Source organism: Lonchura striata, chromosome Z, assembly GCF_050655825.1.
Source record: "Lonchura striata isolate lonStrDom1 chromosome Z, ASM5065582v1, whole genome shotgun sequence".
NCBI lineage: Eukaryota > Metazoa > Chordata > Aves > Passeriformes > Estrildidae > Lonchura > Lonchura striata.
In genome coordinates, this window is record NC_140740.1 from 81,480,796 (window position 1) to 81,500,980 (window position 20,185).

The 20,185-nt window shown below is 34.2% G+C and overlaps 1 protein-coding gene across 3 annotated transcripts in view; it reads right to left on the reverse strand.

Annotated features, from left to right (window-relative positions):
- The window catches only part of ADAMTS19 (ADAM metallopeptidase with thrombospondin type 1 motif 19), a 126,606-nt gene that overhangs the window by 32,733 nt on the left and 73,688 nt on the right, over positions 1-20,185 (reverse strand). For all 3 annotated transcript variants that reach the window (XM_031507285.3, XM_085567614.1, XM_085567615.1), the window contains 6 exons: positions 16,286-16,426; positions 15,559-15,709; positions 8,273-8,374; positions 5,432-5,562; positions 3,740-3,909; positions 596-723 (listed from right to left, as the gene is read on the reverse strand). In XM_031507285.3, coding sequence (XP_031363145.2) covers positions 596-723; positions 3,740-3,909; positions 5,432-5,562; positions 8,273-8,374; positions 15,559-15,709; positions 16,286-16,426 — 823 coding nt within the window. The remainder of the gene's footprint in view (positions 1-595; positions 724-3,739; positions 3,910-5,431; positions 5,563-8,272; positions 8,375-15,558; positions 15,710-16,285; positions 16,427-20,185) is intronic.

The window sequence follows — 20,185 nt, forward strand, 5'->3', positions numbered from 1 at the left end:
CAGCCCTGCGGAGAATGAGGATTGCACTAGCTCATGGCAGAGACCTGTCCCATAGAAAACTCCTCTGTGACTTAATGTAAAATTCTGCATTCATTCTTCCTATGTGGTTGGCTAAGCCTACCAGCTGCTCTCCAAGAGAAACACAGCTGCAGTCTCATCTCCTGGTGGGACCTGTGGCACATCAAACCCACTGTGCAACACACACCCCACAGGTCTTCCCACTAAGAGAACACAATGTGCCTCTCCTGCTTTCACCTCAAAATAAGGACAGTTCTTTGCTATGCCACAATGGCAAAGTGCCATTAATGTCAGCCTAAGGACTTTTTCTGAATAGGACATAAGCAGCTCTAGAAAATGTAAATATAGATTATACCCATTTTTTGCTAAAAAGTATTCAGTTAAACACAAGTTTACTCAAGCATCTCCACATTACTGTCAGACACATTTCTATGAATTAATATCAGGGGTAGTTTGACAACAGCAATAAAGTTAATATATTTGGGCCTGATATGAAATAAAAACATTCTAAAGTCTTAACATACATGTATTCTTGGTGTGTACCTGTATATCTATGTTCAAAACAAGTAACTCATACCTGGCATCTACCATCTGCACAGACATCTAGCCCATGCTGGCCACAGGACGTCCCATCCATCACCTTTTCTGTCAGAAGAACAGGTTGATCCTTCCCAGCCGGTGAACAGAATAAAGCACACGGCTTTTCTGTAGCAGCAGTGGACAGAAAAATGTACATTACTGGGAAAAGGGAACTATAGAAATGCAGAATTATCATCAACACTCTTGTTAAAACTGATGCTTTTGTGTAGCATGCAGCCACATTAGCGTAAGAAGTTATTTTAGATACAGGGAAAACAAAAAAGATTTGGATCCATTTCTTAGCTGTTCGAAAAACTTTTTTCATCCTCGAGCATGCTGTTGCTATAAACTTGGCCTACACAGTACGCATGTCATGCTCATTGTTGCAATTAAGAATATACACATTACAGCTGTTGGAATATTTTGGTTGTAATCTATAATTTCATTCTCCTGTATTTCTGGCAGATTATAAATACTGGTTTAAACAGAAACTTAACACTTTCCAGACTTCCTAACTGTGCAGGTCATGGAGAAAAAAAATGAAACAACTGATACACCCTGGGAAGAAAAACATGTGAATTTACAAAGTTCACATTAAAAAAACAACAACAAACCCCCCCAACAAAAAACAAAAGCAAACAAAAAAAAACCCACAAAAAAACCAAACAAAAAAAACTCACATAAAAACCCTGGAAATATCATTCCTAACATTTTTACAAAGTTCAAGCAATTTTCCAATAAATTTCTAAAACATTCTGTAAATAATTTCTGATTATGAAAGAGCATAAAAATGTAGTTATATCCTATGTATCAATGTATTCCTAATGGCCACATCATAAACAATGAAGTTCATTTCACCACTGTGAAAATAACAGCAAATAAAAAAAACTAAGTCTCTTCTCAGTGGTCAACTATGTACAGAATGATAGTATTTTTTCATATCTTTGTTAGCAAATGCACTGACTCAGAACTTGTTCCTAAATCTGTTGTAGATTTTTAAATGAATAAAAAATCAATCCTGAACCAGAAACTGATTTCACTTGGACACAATCTATGCCACTCTGACTTCATACTGACTTCTAGATTCCTGGATTGCATTTTTATAAGTAAATTAAACAGTTCCAGGAAACATTCAGGGGCACTGGAATTCTACTGTCTATACAGCTGAACTGTAAAACAGTCTATGCCACATTTTTTTGCATTTGCTAACTAGCACCAGCTCAGTCTAGACTGGAAATTGCCATCTGCAAAGGACTTTTTCAAAAAAGCAGCTTTAGCATGCAAAGTAGCAGAAAAGTACAGACAGAGGAGTTTTGTGCCAGCTGACTTACACAACACAAAGTGGTTTGGGCACATTTAAATTACTAAAATTGACAGAGCCTCAGGGTATCACTAGAGGACTGGTACAAACAGATGTGATCTCTTCTGCCAGCATGTGAAGCTAGTCAGACACAAGCCATCTCCAGCTAAAAAGCAGCCTGAGTTTGTGCCCTCTGCATTCCAGTTATCCTCCTTAAACAGTAACCTCAAAGTTCCCTGGGGGCTTCAGGCAGGTATGATTATTTTTTAAAGAATACAAGATTGATGACCTAAACATTATTTTAAAAGCACTGAACTCAAAGAGACAGCAACTAAACAATACCAGAAAATTTCAACAGACTACAGGAGATCACATACAGCAACTGTTTTGGACATGGTGCACAGTTAGTGTTAAGTAAGAGAGCAAAAATTAAGGATTTGAGAATAATGTATACTGGGATACTGGCATTCTCTGGCTGATCCACTTTTGTTTTTCCTAAGGGACATCTCAAGATAAGAGGATCACTCAGAACAAAATTAGATCTGTACTCATTAACATGGCACTGGAGATGGTCAAGATTTTTTCATTTGAATGAAATATTATTCAAAGCCAAATTTAAACATTTAAATCCTTTAGGATATAAATGTTACATTCCTGTGTTAAAATGAAATTAGTAGAACAATCCAAAACTAATGTACTTGGTAAGTACATTTGTAACAGTTGGAGAGAATTCTTTTTACAATTAAATGAGTTAACACACAAGCCTCATGAAAATAGCACCAAAAGTTTTCCTTTGGCACCTTGAGAAAAGGCTTAGAAGAAAAGAATATCACCTTCTTAAGTTAGGCATATATTATAATGCGTTGATAGCAAAACCAGTCTTCAATACTTTCTAATGTTTTCTGATAAATTGTTTCAAGAGTAAAAACAATTTACAGTAACGAACTCCTTAAAATTCGGTAACACATGCTTACAGTACTCCTGTGTCATTCTCAGGTTTTCTTTATTACTATGCTTACTATGACTCTGTGAAGTTCTCAAGTCAACTGTTTTCATAATTGATGTGTTTTTGTTGTACTTTTTTTCTTTGTTTGCTTCTAATTTCAATAAATTGAACCACAAGTATTTACAGAAAATTCAGTGGGGTGGAAATTACTGTTCACTTTTCTAGCAAGGAATTTGTCTTCTAGTCACTGATGCTTTACATTATTGTTGCAGATAATGTAAGTCTGGTCTTACTATACTCCCACTTGACCATTTCCTAATGGTATAGTATGTAAGCAACTTTTTTGCATGGTAGAATGCATACAATATGCCAGGACCTTGTATGCCATAGGTATTAGGATTTATAGAAATCTTACCTAAGTTCAGAGCATACATTATCTACTGCCAAATCAAACACTGATATGTGAAATACATCCAATTTTAAGCTAGAAGTGTTATCCTTCATCAAAAACAAAGACTCACAACATCTGCATTGTCTCTTTGGCTTTGTAGGTAAAAAATATAACTGCTACAGGCATGTTTAATGGTGCATCATTACTCCAGAAAGCTGTATTTCTGAGTCACTTCATACTACAATTCTGATTAAAAAGGGAAAAGCTGACCGGATTTTCATTCAAATGTAGTTATTACCTATTAAGGACAAATTCAATAGGAATAAAAGACAAAATATGTTAGACCATATCTTATCTATGAAATTAGAATAACTTACCAGAAATATAGGGTTTGAGGTTTGTTTGTTTTAGTTCTAACTACTATCTTTCTTGATTAACAACAATATCAACAAGCTATAAGCCATATATACAGATTATGAGAACAAGGGAGATGCTTTATACTTACCATCATCAATGACAGCTTGCCACTGGTGCACATGCTTCTGATATGAAGATCTGACACTGAAAGCTTGGCACTGCCAGTCCCTAAAGGCAGGCACACCAGCAGGACAAGAAGGATTTTCACATACCCTATACTGCATTGTGGGCCCATGACACTGTCCTTCAAGGCCTGAACTAGAAAAGATGGCATAAATACAACCCTTTACTGTTGGCAATATTTTGTCAAACTTACAGTATAATTTACATATGGTAGACACAAATTTAAAATAGCAGGCTTTTCTGTTGATACTTAGCATTCAGAAATCGCCCATGAAAAATTAAGTCACAGAACAAAACTTGTTTGCCTTCTCTTTGTACTGGTTACATTAAATATAAGGAGTGATGGGTGCTAAGCCATAATTTACACTTAGTCCCAGGAAAGCACTAGGACTGGTAGGAGTTCAGCCAGGAGAGATTCAGGTGCAGTTTTGATATAATTGAGATTTTTCTCTATCTGGGCTGAGCCAAAGGGTTTCCTGAAAGGCAGCAACACTGCAGATTTTCTACCTCTCCTTTTTCTAGAAGTGGGGTATTACAGGATTTAGACAAATGCTTTGTTTCTCTTTGGTCGCTCCATTTGTGCTTGCAGGTGCTAATGAACAAATGCAAAACAAGAGAGAACTGCAGAAACTGGAGCTCATTATTTGGAACCTTGCCTGGAAAAATGAATCAATGAGCATGAAATTAAGACATGCATAAATTCTAGAAATAGCTTTAAGGTATACAGCTGAAAGTAGTGTTTAGATGGCATGAATTATGAAAGAATTCTGCATATCAAAATTTCTGTTAAATCCCCATGTTTTTTATAGCCATATACAACTTTTCCTCAAAATTCTTTATGCAAATATATATTTTCAAAAACCTCTGCCTATTTTACAGCAGCAACTGCTAAATAGTCTTCTATAATTCATCATTTCCTGCCTTGTAATATTTTTTTAAAACCATTCACTCGAGTCTTATCCACTCTGGATTAGTTTTCCCTATACTTGTCATTACTCCACTCTGTTCCCACTCCTATGCCTATATTTTCTTTTCTTTTTTACTTGGTGTATATATGACAAAAGAAACCCAAATTGGTACTGAGTAATTAAAAGGAAAACACCTTTTAACTGCTCACTGAGATATAGTGAAACAAATTTCCTTCAAGTGAAAAGTAAAAGCCTTTATCCCCAAAGGCAGAATGTTTTCATTTTCACAAGACAGGGAATCTAAATTCTATTTTCAGACAATCTATCCAAATGTCTGAGAAACTGGTAGAAAGATCTCCTTGTCAAACTTTCAGTTCCTTGGTTATCCATATGAGAAGCAGAAGTCAATCTTCTCTAGCTGAAAAGTTTAAACACTAGAATTACACACTAACAATCTGCAAGTCAGAAATTTTAAATTTAAGTTTCTGTTGCTTCTTCAGGTTAAGCTTAAGAAGAAAGTCTTATTCTTCTATTAATATTATCTAGGGTCTTTACAGAAGCAGAAAAAAATGAAAAAATAGTGTTGCCATGCAATAAAATACCTGAAATACCTATTCTTCTAAGTGTTTTTCAGTATTCATAAAGTATTAATTGCTTAGATAATGGTCAACTGTATCTTCATGGAGTCCTGTGTGGATGTAAATTTTGTTCAGAAATTCTGACGAACAGAAACCTGAACTCATTTTTACCCAGGGCATTTGCGCTGTCGGCTGCTGATTCCAGTGTTGCAAGTCCGGCTACAAGCGCTCCACGCGCTCCACTCGCCCTCCGAATGCTCCGAGAAAGAGGTCCGATTGATGCAGTCTCCAGCCTTGCACCACTACGTAAAAATCCACCTCTTAGGTAAATAAATCAAGGCATATGCAAAACAATTCACTTCTCCACGAGCACACAGGAAGCACAACATAAACATTTGGTTCAATACACTGTTTTCGGATCTGTCAGATATATATTTTTGCCTAACCCTCTCCAAAGCTTTTTTTTATCTGCCCTAGTAAATGCAGCAGCTTCTCTGTTTCAGTGGCCAAGGAGCAGGTCCACAACTGCAAAAGCAGGTTCATTTCCAATGAAGGATACCTCCTTCATTGGAGATACCCGTACTTTGCTGTCTCCATTTTAGACCAGGCATTGCCTAAGAAAGTATTTTAGGGTCCAGTCCAAACCTACTGTAGGGATCACTGTCCAGCTGAACTGTGCAGATGATTACAGCACAATGTCCAGGGCTGTTCTCAGGACTTGCTTGGTTCAGCATGACCGTTCCCACCAGCAGGAACTTCACTATCCCTCATTATCCAGCGACAATTTAAATAGAAAAATATATTGCAAGTAATAGGGAAAATGAGATTTTATTCACCACTTGTATTCAAAGATAAAATGGAAGCTTCAAAAAGCTGGTGTTGAGAAAGTCCACAGAATTTCTGGCACTTATTAAAATAGTAATAATAAATTCAATGATGCTGCATGCATATATCATTTGCCAGGAAAACTGCAATTTCTGACTCAAAAACTATCCAATCACTATTGTTATGCTTTGTAACCTATGTTCATATCTTGTACAAAAGATAAACTGCAGAAATTAGTACTTTATCAGACTATACCAACTTAATATATGTCCTATGTATTAAGAAGCAGAGATATCTTCCAGCCTTAGAAATCTCAATGATTCTATGATTCAGTAATTACAAAGCAGACAATGATCATTTAATGCCATTAACATCAGTAATTTAACTCATATATTTTTACCTTCTGAACTCTTGATGAATCACTGTTACCAAAGGATAACAGACTTCACAAACAAGTCTTGTATTAATAGAAAATAAAAAGTGACACTAATGCAGTCAATAGAGACTTCTGCTTCTTTTAGAATACACTTCTGCACCTTTTAATATCTGTGCTAAATCCTTATCTGGTAACCTTTTTGCCTACAATTTGAAACTGGTCTTTACTGATCAACTGATGTTCATTTTCTCTCTTTAATCATCACATTACAATAAAGGCATCATTATTCCACTTTTTGAAAGTCTTCATGTAGGGTGGCTCCATCTTTATATTACATTTACAACTAGAAAATATAAATTTTGTAACGCTCTTGGATATTTCAAACCAGAAATGCTCATATACATTTAAAGTTACTGCTTCAGAAAAAATACAGATTTTTCTATCAAGGTAGCATCTGCCCTCTGTGTAGCCTAAGGGATTTTTTAAAATTCTTGATTTAAACCCCATCCAAATAGGGTTGCTATGGAAATGATATTTCCATCACTCCCTGAGATTCTAAGAAGAGCACAAGACAACAGTACTTATCTCCACAATACCAATAAAAGAACCCCAAAGCCAGTGATTTGTGTAACCTAAACCCTATCCTGGACAGATCATAAAGCAAACAAGAGGAATAATTATTTCCTATCCTCTGTGATGTTTTGGTGATGTTTTGGTGATGTTTTGGTGATGTATGCTTAGTTTTCTATTGCTATACATAAATAAGTTATCTCTGCACCTGGCTCAATGAGACATTTTAATTACAATCAGTAATTGCGTGTAATCATTGGAAGATGTTATGCTTCCTTATTTCATAGCATGGGCAGGCCAGTCTCAATGTAGAAATTGTGATATCAAACAAAACTCATGTCTCTTACTTTCCAGGTATTGACTTCAGACAGTATCAACTACAAACTTTGTCAGAATTAAGATATTGAAGAAATTGTCATTATTTTAAAGATATGATCAGAAATCAGGACAGTTTTCCTTTAGCATGTTATTAGCATATTATGTGAACATTTTATTTTAATGGATTGATTTGATTTTAGGAGAATGATGAGAGTCCTGGTGAATGCAGTATGACTCAAAGAGCAAATCACTCTTGTGGGAAATGGCTGTCAGCATAGTATCTTGAAAATCCCAAGACATACGTATGTTCTTTCTCTGTTTTCTGTTTGAGTCTATTTATATTCATTTACAGATATATACAAAGAGTACAAATAACTTTGGAAAGCTCTAGAAGGACAATTTATCAAAGTCTGATTGGGTGATCAGTTTATTTGTCTGTGATGGCTTGCTTTTAATGGGATTTGTCAGTCTTTTACATGCATGGGATTGCACTCTTTTACATCATATTTCTTGATAAAACTTATCCTGAAGAGTTTTAGTAACAATCTGTATCAGTTCCTTCAAAGACACTTTCTAAATCTTAAATCATAGTTGAGAAGTATGTATCTTTGAAAGCTTAAGTTCGTACTTAGAGTTGGAAGAGCAACAATTGCATTTGATTCATAAATATGACACAAAATGTGAGGAATTTGAAAAAAAACAGTGCAAATATTAAAACATCTGTCTCTTTGGCTAACCTTGATTTAATTCAATGGTTCTTTTTTCATATGTATATTATAAAATATATATAACACATTCAATTGTACATAGCTTATTTTTATGATAATTGAGGTAAATAGGAACTTTAAAGAACAGATTCAATTTGTTTCCTTAAATGTTAGATGTTTGGTATAATTGATACTGCTTTTCCACCAGAGGCATACCTTTCCAGTGTCACAGTCTGTTCCATCCATTGGTGGATCCAGTTTAGTTTTGCATTCCTTCTCACTTTCCACCTTACACCACAACCCAGTGCAAATGACATGCTGAAAACCAAACAAAGAATAAGCACAAAATCTATCTTATGCAAAATTACTTTCTGCATGCAGTCCACTAATGTTGTCTAAATTTACTAGTTTGATGGTATTGAAACACATTTTAAAACATATTAAACATGCAAAAAAAACCCAAGTAGGCAGAGTCTGCTTAGACTTCTATAAATTCTTCTTCTGTAGGACTTCTAGATCCCTCCTTGTTTGTGCTACCCCAATGACTGCTGCTGTCATGCTCTTTAATAATTCATAATTCCTCTAGAATTCATTTATTACTGTAGGAAAAAAAAACTTCCAAAAGCCATCAGACTTGATCTTCACAAAGAAGACACAAAGTTACCTGACAAATGAAATATTTTTGCTGGAAAGAAGAGGAGGGAGATGACAGGGGTGCAAGTCAGCAATGAATTTTAGAGATGGAAAGAAAAGCCCTCTGAAGTATCAGAACAAAAGAATTTTTACTTTACTCAAAAGAAAGCCAAGCCTTGCAGGATGCTGGCTCACATTTCTCAGATTTCCCTGGCAGCTTTCCCTATTTTTTGTCTGAAAAGTCCTCCTTATCCCATGGTTTTCTGTCAGAACTGCATTCTCCCTGCTGACTGTTCCCCCTTAACAATAAACCAAGTGGTAGTGAAGAGAGGACACGTGGGGCTGAGCTGTGGCCTGAGTATTAATTACAGCATATGCAGTAATTATGTGATCAGTAATATGGGATCCTCCACAATGGACATTGCCCAAAGAGGGGCAAGAAGGAACAGGAGAGGGAGAGGTAATGCAAGCAGGATAAAAGATAAAGAACAGCTGGGTTCTTTAAACCAGGCCTGCCAGAAGACCTGCTTTTTCTGAGCGAAATGATTTGTTATATTGGTACACCCAGTAAGAGTCTCTGTGCCTTTTACAATATGCATGAAAAACTTGTCATAAATCTTATATGCTACCTCAAAAAAAGACTAAAAGCAGACAAAACACAATTCAACAAAAGACTGTGTTTGAAACAAGGAACAGGGCAGTTCCATCGGGAGTCTTACATCTAAAAATGTCTGTAACATCAGTTATCAAAAAAAGAAAAAATGTCAAAAATTGTAGAGGTCTGAAGCATTGTACAGAAACAAGAGACAGGATGGCATCAGTCAGGCTCATTTCTGATTCATCCTGTAACAGTTTTTTGCTGAAGCTGAGCTATCACACAACAACCAGCTTATGTCTATCTCTGAAAAACAACTACAGAAGTTCTATCCTGTTCCTGGGTAATTTTAGGAAGCATTTTTCAAGTAACAAAGTCTCATTTCTGTTCCTCTTTATTATTTTTTAAACAATTAAAATGATGACAATAGTAGATGAGGCAGAGCATCATGCTCATGACAAAGTAGGAAATCAAAGACATACTGTTGGTAGCACTCAACAAAAACATATATTAATTTAATTGTCCTAATTAATTTTTTCATATCTTTAAATCCTTATTTATGAGTGAATATAATGGTAGAAAAGCCACCTAGATTTATCAAGGTTTTCAAAAAATACAGGCAAATTTTCTCCTGTGTCATCACAGTTTTAAGTATATTATCCTTATTTTTTTTTCTTTAAACGCTTAGAGATCAAAGGATCATATGCTTAATTTCACTTGTCTATGATTGGAGAATGGCTTACAACAAACAGTTCTTTACAAATCTAGAAATAATTCTTCTTAATATAAAGAGGCATTAAGTCTGATTTACAGGGTTTTGGGTATTTTTGGTACCTAAACACAGAGACATACTTCAGACATGTAAACTAAATCAAGAAAATCAAATCAAAACCCTTTGCTTGCTAAGGTACACTTTCTACATCTTTCTATAAATACATATTTCTATATGTATATTTATAAATAGATGTCTCTATTTCATTTTTAAAATACATATTTCTATAAATACTTGTATACCACCCCCCTTCAAACCATGACCTAACTTCCCCAGATAGAAACTACTTGGGGCTTTAAGTGAACTATATCCTAAAAGCATCTACTTCACCAACTGCTAAAATAAGTACTTTAATATTAACAGATTTTAATATTCCTCAAACCCAAGAAAAAGGAGATACAAAATTATTAAAACTGGTGGTTTACTTGTAGGTTTTTTTTTTCCTGGGTTTTTCATTTCACATATAGATTCTTTAGTTACTCTTCAGACTCTATTTCTGTTGCAGAGGTGTGAGATATGGAGATAACTGTCAGCATCTAAGTTTTGACATTTAAGGATTTCTGTATAAGGCCAGGGAAGGACCATAACACATAATATGGGTTTTTCATTAGCAATCTGCAATGAAGCAGATCCAGACTGATTTGAAAGCAAACAGAAATTTTGAACTTTCTTCAGACAAAATACAGATAGCTAAGCTAACATTCACAGTGGTTTACCAGTTACCTATGATAAGTATAGTTCAACAGTGATCACAGATTTCACAATGAGCCATAGGAAGGAATAGACATTGAAGATTAAAAACTTATAATTGTGACATTAGCCTACTCACAAGTTGTAACATTTCTTTGTGTGTACACTGGAAAACAAAGTATTGCCAAGCACACACAAAGGACTTTTTTTTTGAAAGAAGGTGTTAGTCATGAGTTTTTAATAGCAAAAGCTTGTAAAACAGAACATGGAAGTCACAATACATTACTGGAGAGGTCACTCCAGTTTTGGAGTTTTGCAGGGGTTTTGTGTCTGTTTCTGTCTATTTAATTAAATTAGTGAGACAGGTCTAGTGAGGCAGGAATCAGAAGAATAATTTCCAATCATGTAAGCATACAGAAAGAAAGTTCAGTTAAAAGGGGTGACCAGAGACAAAAAGGGAATATTTGTGCAAAGTCAAGTTTGTTTAAAATGTGGTGGTTGAGACAAGGACAGATATTTCACCAGGACTGTAGCATTTCCATTACATTTCCTCCTTTTCGTTGTGATCTTTCCCTGAAATGCCTTAAAAATCACCATGAAATATAACCAGTCTCCTACTTCTTTACTTCTTTGCAAAGATCACAGCTGTGTTATGACAAGAACTGTTTTAGTGGAACTGACCAGATAGCATTCACATCCTGGACTTTAATCTTAAAAGCCAGTATTTAATAGTTCAACAATTGCATTAAATTGTCAAGTTTTACAATCCTGTTTAATCATCAAGAACTACTTCTGGGCCATGATCTCACTATCTGTTATGTGAAACAATTTAATGATCTAATTGATTCTTGCATGAGACATCATGGGCATAAAAGCAAACTTGGCTCCCTTACAAGGTAAGCATGGAGACACAGTATAAATCTTGAACCTGGAGATCCACTCGTTCTATTCTAGGGTCTAAAAACTTTACCTAGGATATGAAAAAAAATGTCTTTGAAATAAAGATGAAAAGGAAAAAATAAAGTCACTATTTATGACAGGGGAGTAGAAGGGCTTCACTTAGGAAAATGTAGAAGTAGGACCACAGTGGTTCCTTCAGTTCTTTGCTTCATTCATTAAATTAAATAATAAACAGGAATTCTTGATGGCAAGATTCTGCATCAGTAGAATTCTTCAGAGGTTGCCATGTAATGCAACTGTGTAGTCCTAAAGTACTCCTTAGCAATAACAATTGTAGAAAATTGTATCTCAGCAGAAATGCACTATTGATTGTACCACTGATATTTGTAGAATTAAAATTATTTTTCATCATTATTGAATTGTTTTCTCAGTTAAATAGCTGTTATATACAAAACACATTTCCTTAATGTAGAACTGTATGGAACATATTAATTTAATCTTCTAGTCTCAAAAAACGTAAGATTGTGACACAGTTCATAATTTATCTTTTACACAGTTTTGCTGAAGTGCATGAACTGCTCAGCAAGTAGACCATGTCCAAAAAATCCTGGGATATAAATTGTTGGATATACTGTCATTTAAATGAACCTTCAAGGAGCGTGTTTCTCTCATTTCCTGGCTTGTGGACGACTCTAGCCATAATAAACTTCCAGTTACTGGCAGAGTAGGACAGACTATACAGAGATAAAAGGAAGTAGTCTGGATATCAGGGAATACTCAGTGATTACCTATGCATAATTAATTAATTAATGTAATAAATTAATACAGTAACTATTATATACAGAAATATGTAATGAAATACTGCAATAAATTTAGAAAGGTATTCTAAATGTTGATTTCTCCAATGGCAGCCACAATAATTTGTACAATCAGCACAGAGAAATTTGAGTCATCTTCATATTAAGTAACATGCAATTAATTGCAAGGTTAGATGAAACATACTTGTTACTTTTATCTAACATATTTTTACTTCTGAAGAAGATGATAATATTAGCTACTGAGTAACTGTGCTTCACAGTTAGATGACGTTGGTGTTGCACAGCCCATGTACTAGAACTCATGAAAGATTTCTGGAAAGTTTAAATGGTTTTGTTCTAGCCGAATTCCATTGGTAACTTTTTTTTCTGTTTTCATAGGAAAAACACATGTAAAAGAAGGACAATTTTCTTATCATCTGGGCTGTACTCTATCCACCTGAGTTTCCCCTTCACCATAGAAACGTTATTTCTATTATTTAGAAATTCTATATCTAATTGGACTAGCAGTAAACTTCCATAACAGAAGAGATAAATTTAAGATCCACAGCAGGGAACAAATGAAGATTTGAATACAGTGCCTAAGCTTTCTGTAAGTAAGTAGCTCTTCATGTCTAGAAACAGAGGATCAAGTTTCTTGAATTTTTAATTTTTTGTTTGTTTGGTTGGTTTTTTTGGTTTTTTTGTTGGAAGGAAGTTAAGAGTGTAAATTTTGCTTCCAGATAGAAGAACACAGAAGAAAACCAACAAGGTGACTTTACCGAGGTTGGGAAGGAAGTTTTGGAAAAATTATTTTCTACTCTCACCATGTTTTCTCAATTCTGTCCTTAGTGTCATTTATTCATTTCTAATAGACCCAAGGTTCTTAAAAATTCATTACAGTAATTTCTTAATTCACTATTTAATTATACAATTTTCAGTTTAGGGTTACCAGTTTTGCAGAGGATTTTGGAAAAAGTGCAGAAGGTTCTTCCCATTGCTGTCTTCTCAGCAATTGTTATTGGGCTCTCTTTTTTTAACTATTAAGATCATAAAGTCATTAAGTAACACATTTGGTTTCATGACAATGACTAAAATTAAATTGCAGTTTGTCAGGAAAAAAGCATAGCTGAAACAAACATAGGCCTTTTATGTTGTCTTGCATCACTATTATATTCCTTCTTCACGGCAAACTTGGATTATACTTGGATTTAAATTACAATGCTAAATTTAATGCTAATATTTAATAATATTAAATGGTCTATTAATATTAATATTTAATATTACAGTAAAAATGTCAGAAATTTCTGTTGATTTTACTGTAAAAATAAATATTTGATATAAATGTAAAGCAATGATCCCACCAGTAGGAAAAAGCAGACATATTTATTTATCTGAAAAGAACTGATTTAGCTGAAAGATGTCCTCTTACACGAAGAATGTCAAAAGATGATTGAAGATGACTAGAAATGGACCATTAGCTATGAGCACATAGAACCTAGAGTAATCTCTGTGCAAACACTAGTTGAACACTACCCTGGTAATATTCACTGAATTTAATTTCCTAATACTTCTAAAGTAATAATGTAAACCAAAGAAGCCTCCAAGTAAGGATTTCAAAGGAAGAATATTTACTAAATCTATGAAAAAAACAAAACAGTCATAGGACAACTTGACTATCTGAATTTAAATACATGAATCAGAACAAAACACAAAGGTAATAAGAAGGGGATTTATCCAGACAAAAGAACACAATATAAAGGTATTATGTAAGAAAAAAATCTTGATATTTGTCTCTTTCTTCAATTACTTTTGAGAATATTTAATCATCAAAGAAGATGCACAAGAAATTCTAAACATGTTACCATCTTCTTGTTCAAAACAGGCTTCTAGAGAATGAAAACCAGAAAGTTACATCCTTCAACCGAAAGCAATGTACTGAAAAGCAAGACACAGGCTGAAATTCATAAAAAAAGCACTTGAAGTAATGAAGAATATTTGTAGAATTGTGACATTGAGATTTACTGTTCATATCCAGAGTAAAAATGTTTCCAATAAGACAGCTAAAACAAAATCCATTAAACTATGGATTTTTTTCCTTTTCTCTTCAACTATCCCACTCTCAGCATGCCATAGTAGTACATGTACTGCAATGTTTCCTTTGAGAATCTTTTAGATAAAGACTAGTTTAAGCAAAAATCTCTGAAATAATAGTACTATGTCCAAACTGAAAACAGAAGAAAACTAAAGGAGAAAGAACTAAAGGAGAAAGGATTTATGTTTTCCTGCTTAGTATTCCTAACCTTTTCAGGCTATCTGCCCATTGATTCTGATGAAATTTTATTTCACAGTTCCTCTAGTGCCTGCTCCATCAATCCATACTCCATGCTCTTTATATATTTGTATATCATCTTTCCATCTTGTCTTGGTTAGTGTATAAAAGGCGTCAAATATATTTAGTCTCTCCTGTTGATGCTAAAAAAGGTTGACTTTTCTCTGTAAAAACTAATTCTTAAACTGCTTATTCAATCTGATGTCTACTAGTATTAGCTCATAAAATTATGAAGACCTGTTCAATTTTGCTAACCTGTCTTTTTAAGTCTAATATGCAGTGGCACTGCTTCAAACTGGCATGAAGCAAGGTCAGCAAACTGACTCAAGTACTGGAACTACTCTTGTCATGGCACTGTACAGCTCTGCCTGGGCTCAGAGGTGCAAAGAGCCCAATTAACACCACTCTTACTCCTCCCAGTGTGCACAGGCATAGCATAATCTTCTGAAGGTCAGAAATGGATGTACAGTACCCAAGCCATAATAAAATGGAACCTAAATAATAAATTGCAGATATTCCACTTGCTACAACAAGGTGTCTATGATATCTCATGTTTCTAAAGTATAACAGAGGTATCAATAAAACATGCTTCAGGATATTCAGAAACCTAAAGCAAGACTTACAAGATAAACCAATGAATATGTGCTATTAAGTTTTGGAAAGCAAGTGTAAAATTCTTACTGCAAAAACACTATATTCTCTTTCTATCAAACACATGTACAAAAGCTACTCTTACACAAAAATTATATGATAGATGCATTTTCTGGAGTACAGACACAGCCTTACCTGCATTTCTTGGCAAAAGGAAGCAGTTGGTCCAAAAAGAATCTGACACTGCTCATCCGCAGTGTACGTCATTCCCGGGAGCTTAGAGGGAATAATCACAGAATTGAGGCTCTGAGGATTCGTCTGTACCAGACAGTTACTGGCCTTTGACCTGGTAAAATGCAGAGATTCATATGCTGAGAAATCCAGGGTTTGACTGCCATGCCAACTTAAACTTGCATAAAACATTCAAAGTATGTGGACAGCTACAATTTTCTTATTCATCAGCATTGGGCTGCTGCTCAGGTTTAAAATTATATGGCCTGGTTGTTAAAGTTAATATGTTCTGTTATTGTACATTTGCAGAAAGACAATATAATTGATCAGCATTTCAGAAAAGTGCTGGACAACATTTTAGCATAAAGCTTACTTAATGGATAAAGGTTTTGGTGGCCAAACATTTCAGTACACATCATATTAATATACAGTAAACAGAGTGGCATATATAAAGTTTCTATATAAGTTAATAAAAATATGATCATATACATTAAGACATGAAAATATAAAAATCCATGTAATTGCTGCTGAAAACATATTTTAATACATCTAATATTAGATCATGATTACTTAAAATATTATAATGAATTCTGAAAAAAAACTTATTGTTTGAAAACTTAGTATTTCAGTATATTAATTGCATCTATTTATAAATGACATACAGTAAGAGTTCTTTTCTTGAATTATATACCTGAGAAATCTTTCCAGATCTTCTCTGCTGCACTGAGACCATGAAACATCCCCAAGATTCTGTCCTTTAATCCATTCCCCAGACATGATATGGACACCATCTGCACAGGACGGGTGGTCATTGTCGTGGTTTATCCCCATGCTGAATTTTGAAGTTTTTAAAAACAAAACAAAGTGAAACAAAGAAGCAGGTTGTTTTCATTATTTTTGTAAGTTAAAACTATTTACAGCAAGGGCTGTAAATAGCTCATATTGCTCATAGTTCATATGTATTACATGTGGGAAACCTCTTTTGATTATTTTTTCCATGGCATCTTTCATAGAAGTGCACAGAACCATGTGTAGATGACAATTTTATAATTAAAGATGGAAGGGGGAGCTTCATTTATTTGATAAGAAATATTGCATTCTAATCAGTTCAATGCATATTTTGGACAACTTTTTGAATTTTCAGAACTGCACAATTGCAAGTTTAATGCATACTATTTTTCTTGTAAATGGGCAATGTGCTCTTATGTTTTAAGGTCAGTGAATATTTTGGCAGTGATTCTATCTTCATTCTATAAGGAACTGATTGGTTGAAATTTTGTAGAATACTAAAATGATCACTACCTTGATGTGCAATTATTGTCTCTAAAGATAAAAAGCCTAAATATGTTTTCAATCTCTTGTTAAAAATAACACTGATGAAAAAATAAAATTGACTTTGATTATTAAGACTTAGCATCCTTATGTATCCCAGTTAATTCTCACATTCAATCACTGCAATGAAAAATTCTACTGAACATCTGCTTGACGCTGCTGTTTTAACTGACTCACTGCCACTCTCATTCAGAATTAGCAAACAGAGAGGAAGAAGAAGCACCTAAATATAACTAGATTTTCAGAATTAGCTAAGTGGATCACGCTTGACTGATATTACAAGAAATAAATACACTCAACTGTTTTTGGAGATTTGCAACAAGGTGTGAGACTACTCTCCAGAGTATTGTATTTTAAATAGTGCTGGAATTTTGCAGCATTACTCTGCCCTGCAGAAAAGCAAAACTTCAGGTTTAATAAAACTCTATGCCTTGTATTGATTCTTTCACTTACAGACTGAAAACAGAGTAAGTTGGCTGTGTCTACAAAAACTGGAGTACATTGTGATTCCCCTTATTTCTCCACCCCACAGTGGCAAATGGCAAAAAAGTCTGTCTCCAAACACTTTTGTTCTACACTCTATCCCAAAATCCATTCATGATTCAAATTGTACATAAAATTGCAATTTGCTTTACCTTGTGTTTACTAAAGAAATTAATGGAAATATCATGTAGGGTTTACCTTGCTATCTCTTGCTTAGCTACCTTGTTCTGTCTCTTACACTGATGTGTACAGCTCACATTCTGGAGCACTGAAACAGTGGTTTCTGCATATATTGGATAATTCTGCTATCTGTAAATATATAAATGAGGCAAGCAAATGTGTCTGACTCTGATCATAGACTGTCTTTTCCTGACCCGCCTGCAGAGGAAGACACAGGAAAGCTGTGGATATTTAACCTAGTGGACTACATAAGAAAAAATTTTGCTCATAGCTTCCTTAGTGCAAAAGTAGTAATTTAAAAATACTCATTTTTCAGGATCATATACACTGTAGGATTTTAACTAAAACATTTGCAAGACAAAATCTTGACAAACTTTATTATACAATTCATGACTCCCAGTTATGCAGAGTGGAATTAACACATTTATATGTTATTTTAAATATTTTTAAGACAAAAATTACAAAACCCCTGTAATTTCTAAATATTATTATTTCCCTTCACTCTGAAAAACAATTCTTGAAACTAGATTCTGTCACAAAATATTCTGTAAAGTCAGCTAGGGAAATGTGTGCTAAGCTGAACCATGATCTTGACTGTTTCAAAACACTAGCCACCATTGCATATATATCAGTGTATCCCTCTTTTTCCAATTTACTAACACAGAGGCATTCTATAAAGTTTATTAACACAAGAATTCTAAGGAAAACATTGTATTTTAAAAGCATGAAGTGGTTAAAACTGTTGTTTTAACCACTTATAACTGATGTGTATATCAGCTACATTAAGCACTAATAAAAAACCCAATTCCAATAATCTTCCAGTACTTTAGCTGTCCATACTTTTGTAAAACTTCTCCCATCCTGCTTTAACATTCAACTGTAGTTCAAAATATCTGTACTAATCAAATGGAATTAATTTCTCAATTCTTTTCCACCTCCAAATTAAGTACATGTAAAAAATCCAGAAGACAGTAGACACAAGTATTGAATCCTTTGCTTACCTGAATGAATAGGCATTCAAAAATGCACATTTTAATTTAACATCAATTAACTAAATTGCAGGACAATATCTGAGAAGTAAGCTAAAGATGCAACAGAACCTGCTCTTAAACATTCTCAGGAATGTTTTCTTCAGTGAGTGTTTTTGATCTCTTCTGTAGCATGGTAATGGCTTCATATTCTTATCTGATCTAGTATCAATTACAAGACCACACAAAAATCAGTGTGCAGCAGAACTGACTTCTGATTTCATTCTTAACATCACCTCGTGTAGTGAAAAACAGAAGCTGAACAACCTACCTTCTTATTCAACACAAGAGTTAGTGTAAGCATGTATACCTACTTCTCCATCAACAATCAAGGATATAGCATTACTCAGTGCTCGCAGTGGTGGTCATGATATTTTCTAGCCCCCCTTGCTGCATATGAAGGACATAACTACATCCTTTCACTGATACAAAGGTATGTCTGTGTAAGGTGCTGTTCTGTCTCTTCCTACAGAATGAATGTATTATGAATGAATGTATTATGACAGCACTCAGCCCAGTGCTCCCTCTCCTCTCTCCCACAGCTGGGATCATCCAACCTCATACAAGAATAAACCAACACCACGTGCATGGGAGAAAGACAAAAAAGAGTTTGGGATTATAAGAAAACTTTGTAATAGCCTGAAAAAACCACAATTAACAAAGAAGACAGTGCTGTATTTTAGCAAGTAGTACTTCGTGTCTATATATAGAAATAAATTATATTTTTAAGAAAATAAATGGTACTTATTTTGTGTTGCATAAGAACCCATTCTGGTTAAAGGCTATATAGAGCAGATAAAATATTCAAGTAGGAAGTATTCTATAGAATGTTTTCCCTAAATAAAATATTAGCAACATTTAAGTTCACACTATGCAATCAACACTTTTACCTCAGTTTTAAAGTATTTTGAGAAACAGACCTGGTCCAATAAACTCCACTAACAGTATAAATCAAGTCCACTGAAAAAAAATGTTTTTATCTAAAAAAACCTCTAACACTTGTTTAAAGGATTTTTTAATGTGATGCCACATATAAAACTGGAATAATTTTTGCTAAATATTTAATATGCAAGCAGAAATAGTACAAAGAAACATCATTTAATTCTCTGTATTTGGAATTAATAACTCAGGCCACTAAAAGTAGAAGAAAAGTATTAGTTCAATATTTCATTTAAAAAGCAATTCTTTTACAATGAACTACTGCTGGAATTCTACGTGCAGAGCTGGAATCAAAAAGGCAATAGCATCTCTCCTGTCATTTTAGAGAACAGCTTATATTCTTACATTCAAAATGCAGTGTCAACATACTGAACAAGTACCAAGTACTACAATTTAACTTGACCTCATTTTATTACAAAATAAAATTACAAAATCAAAGCTCTTTTAAGCCTCAAAAGAAGATCCTCAGTCACTATACTACCTTTAAATAGGCTAAATAAGGTTATGCACACACCTTCTTGAAATAATTATGTCTGCATTGCTATTTTATATTTCTTCTCACAGTAGGACACAAAATTCTTTTATATATGCAACTTTCATGAAAATGTGCATTTGCTCAGTCACCCCCC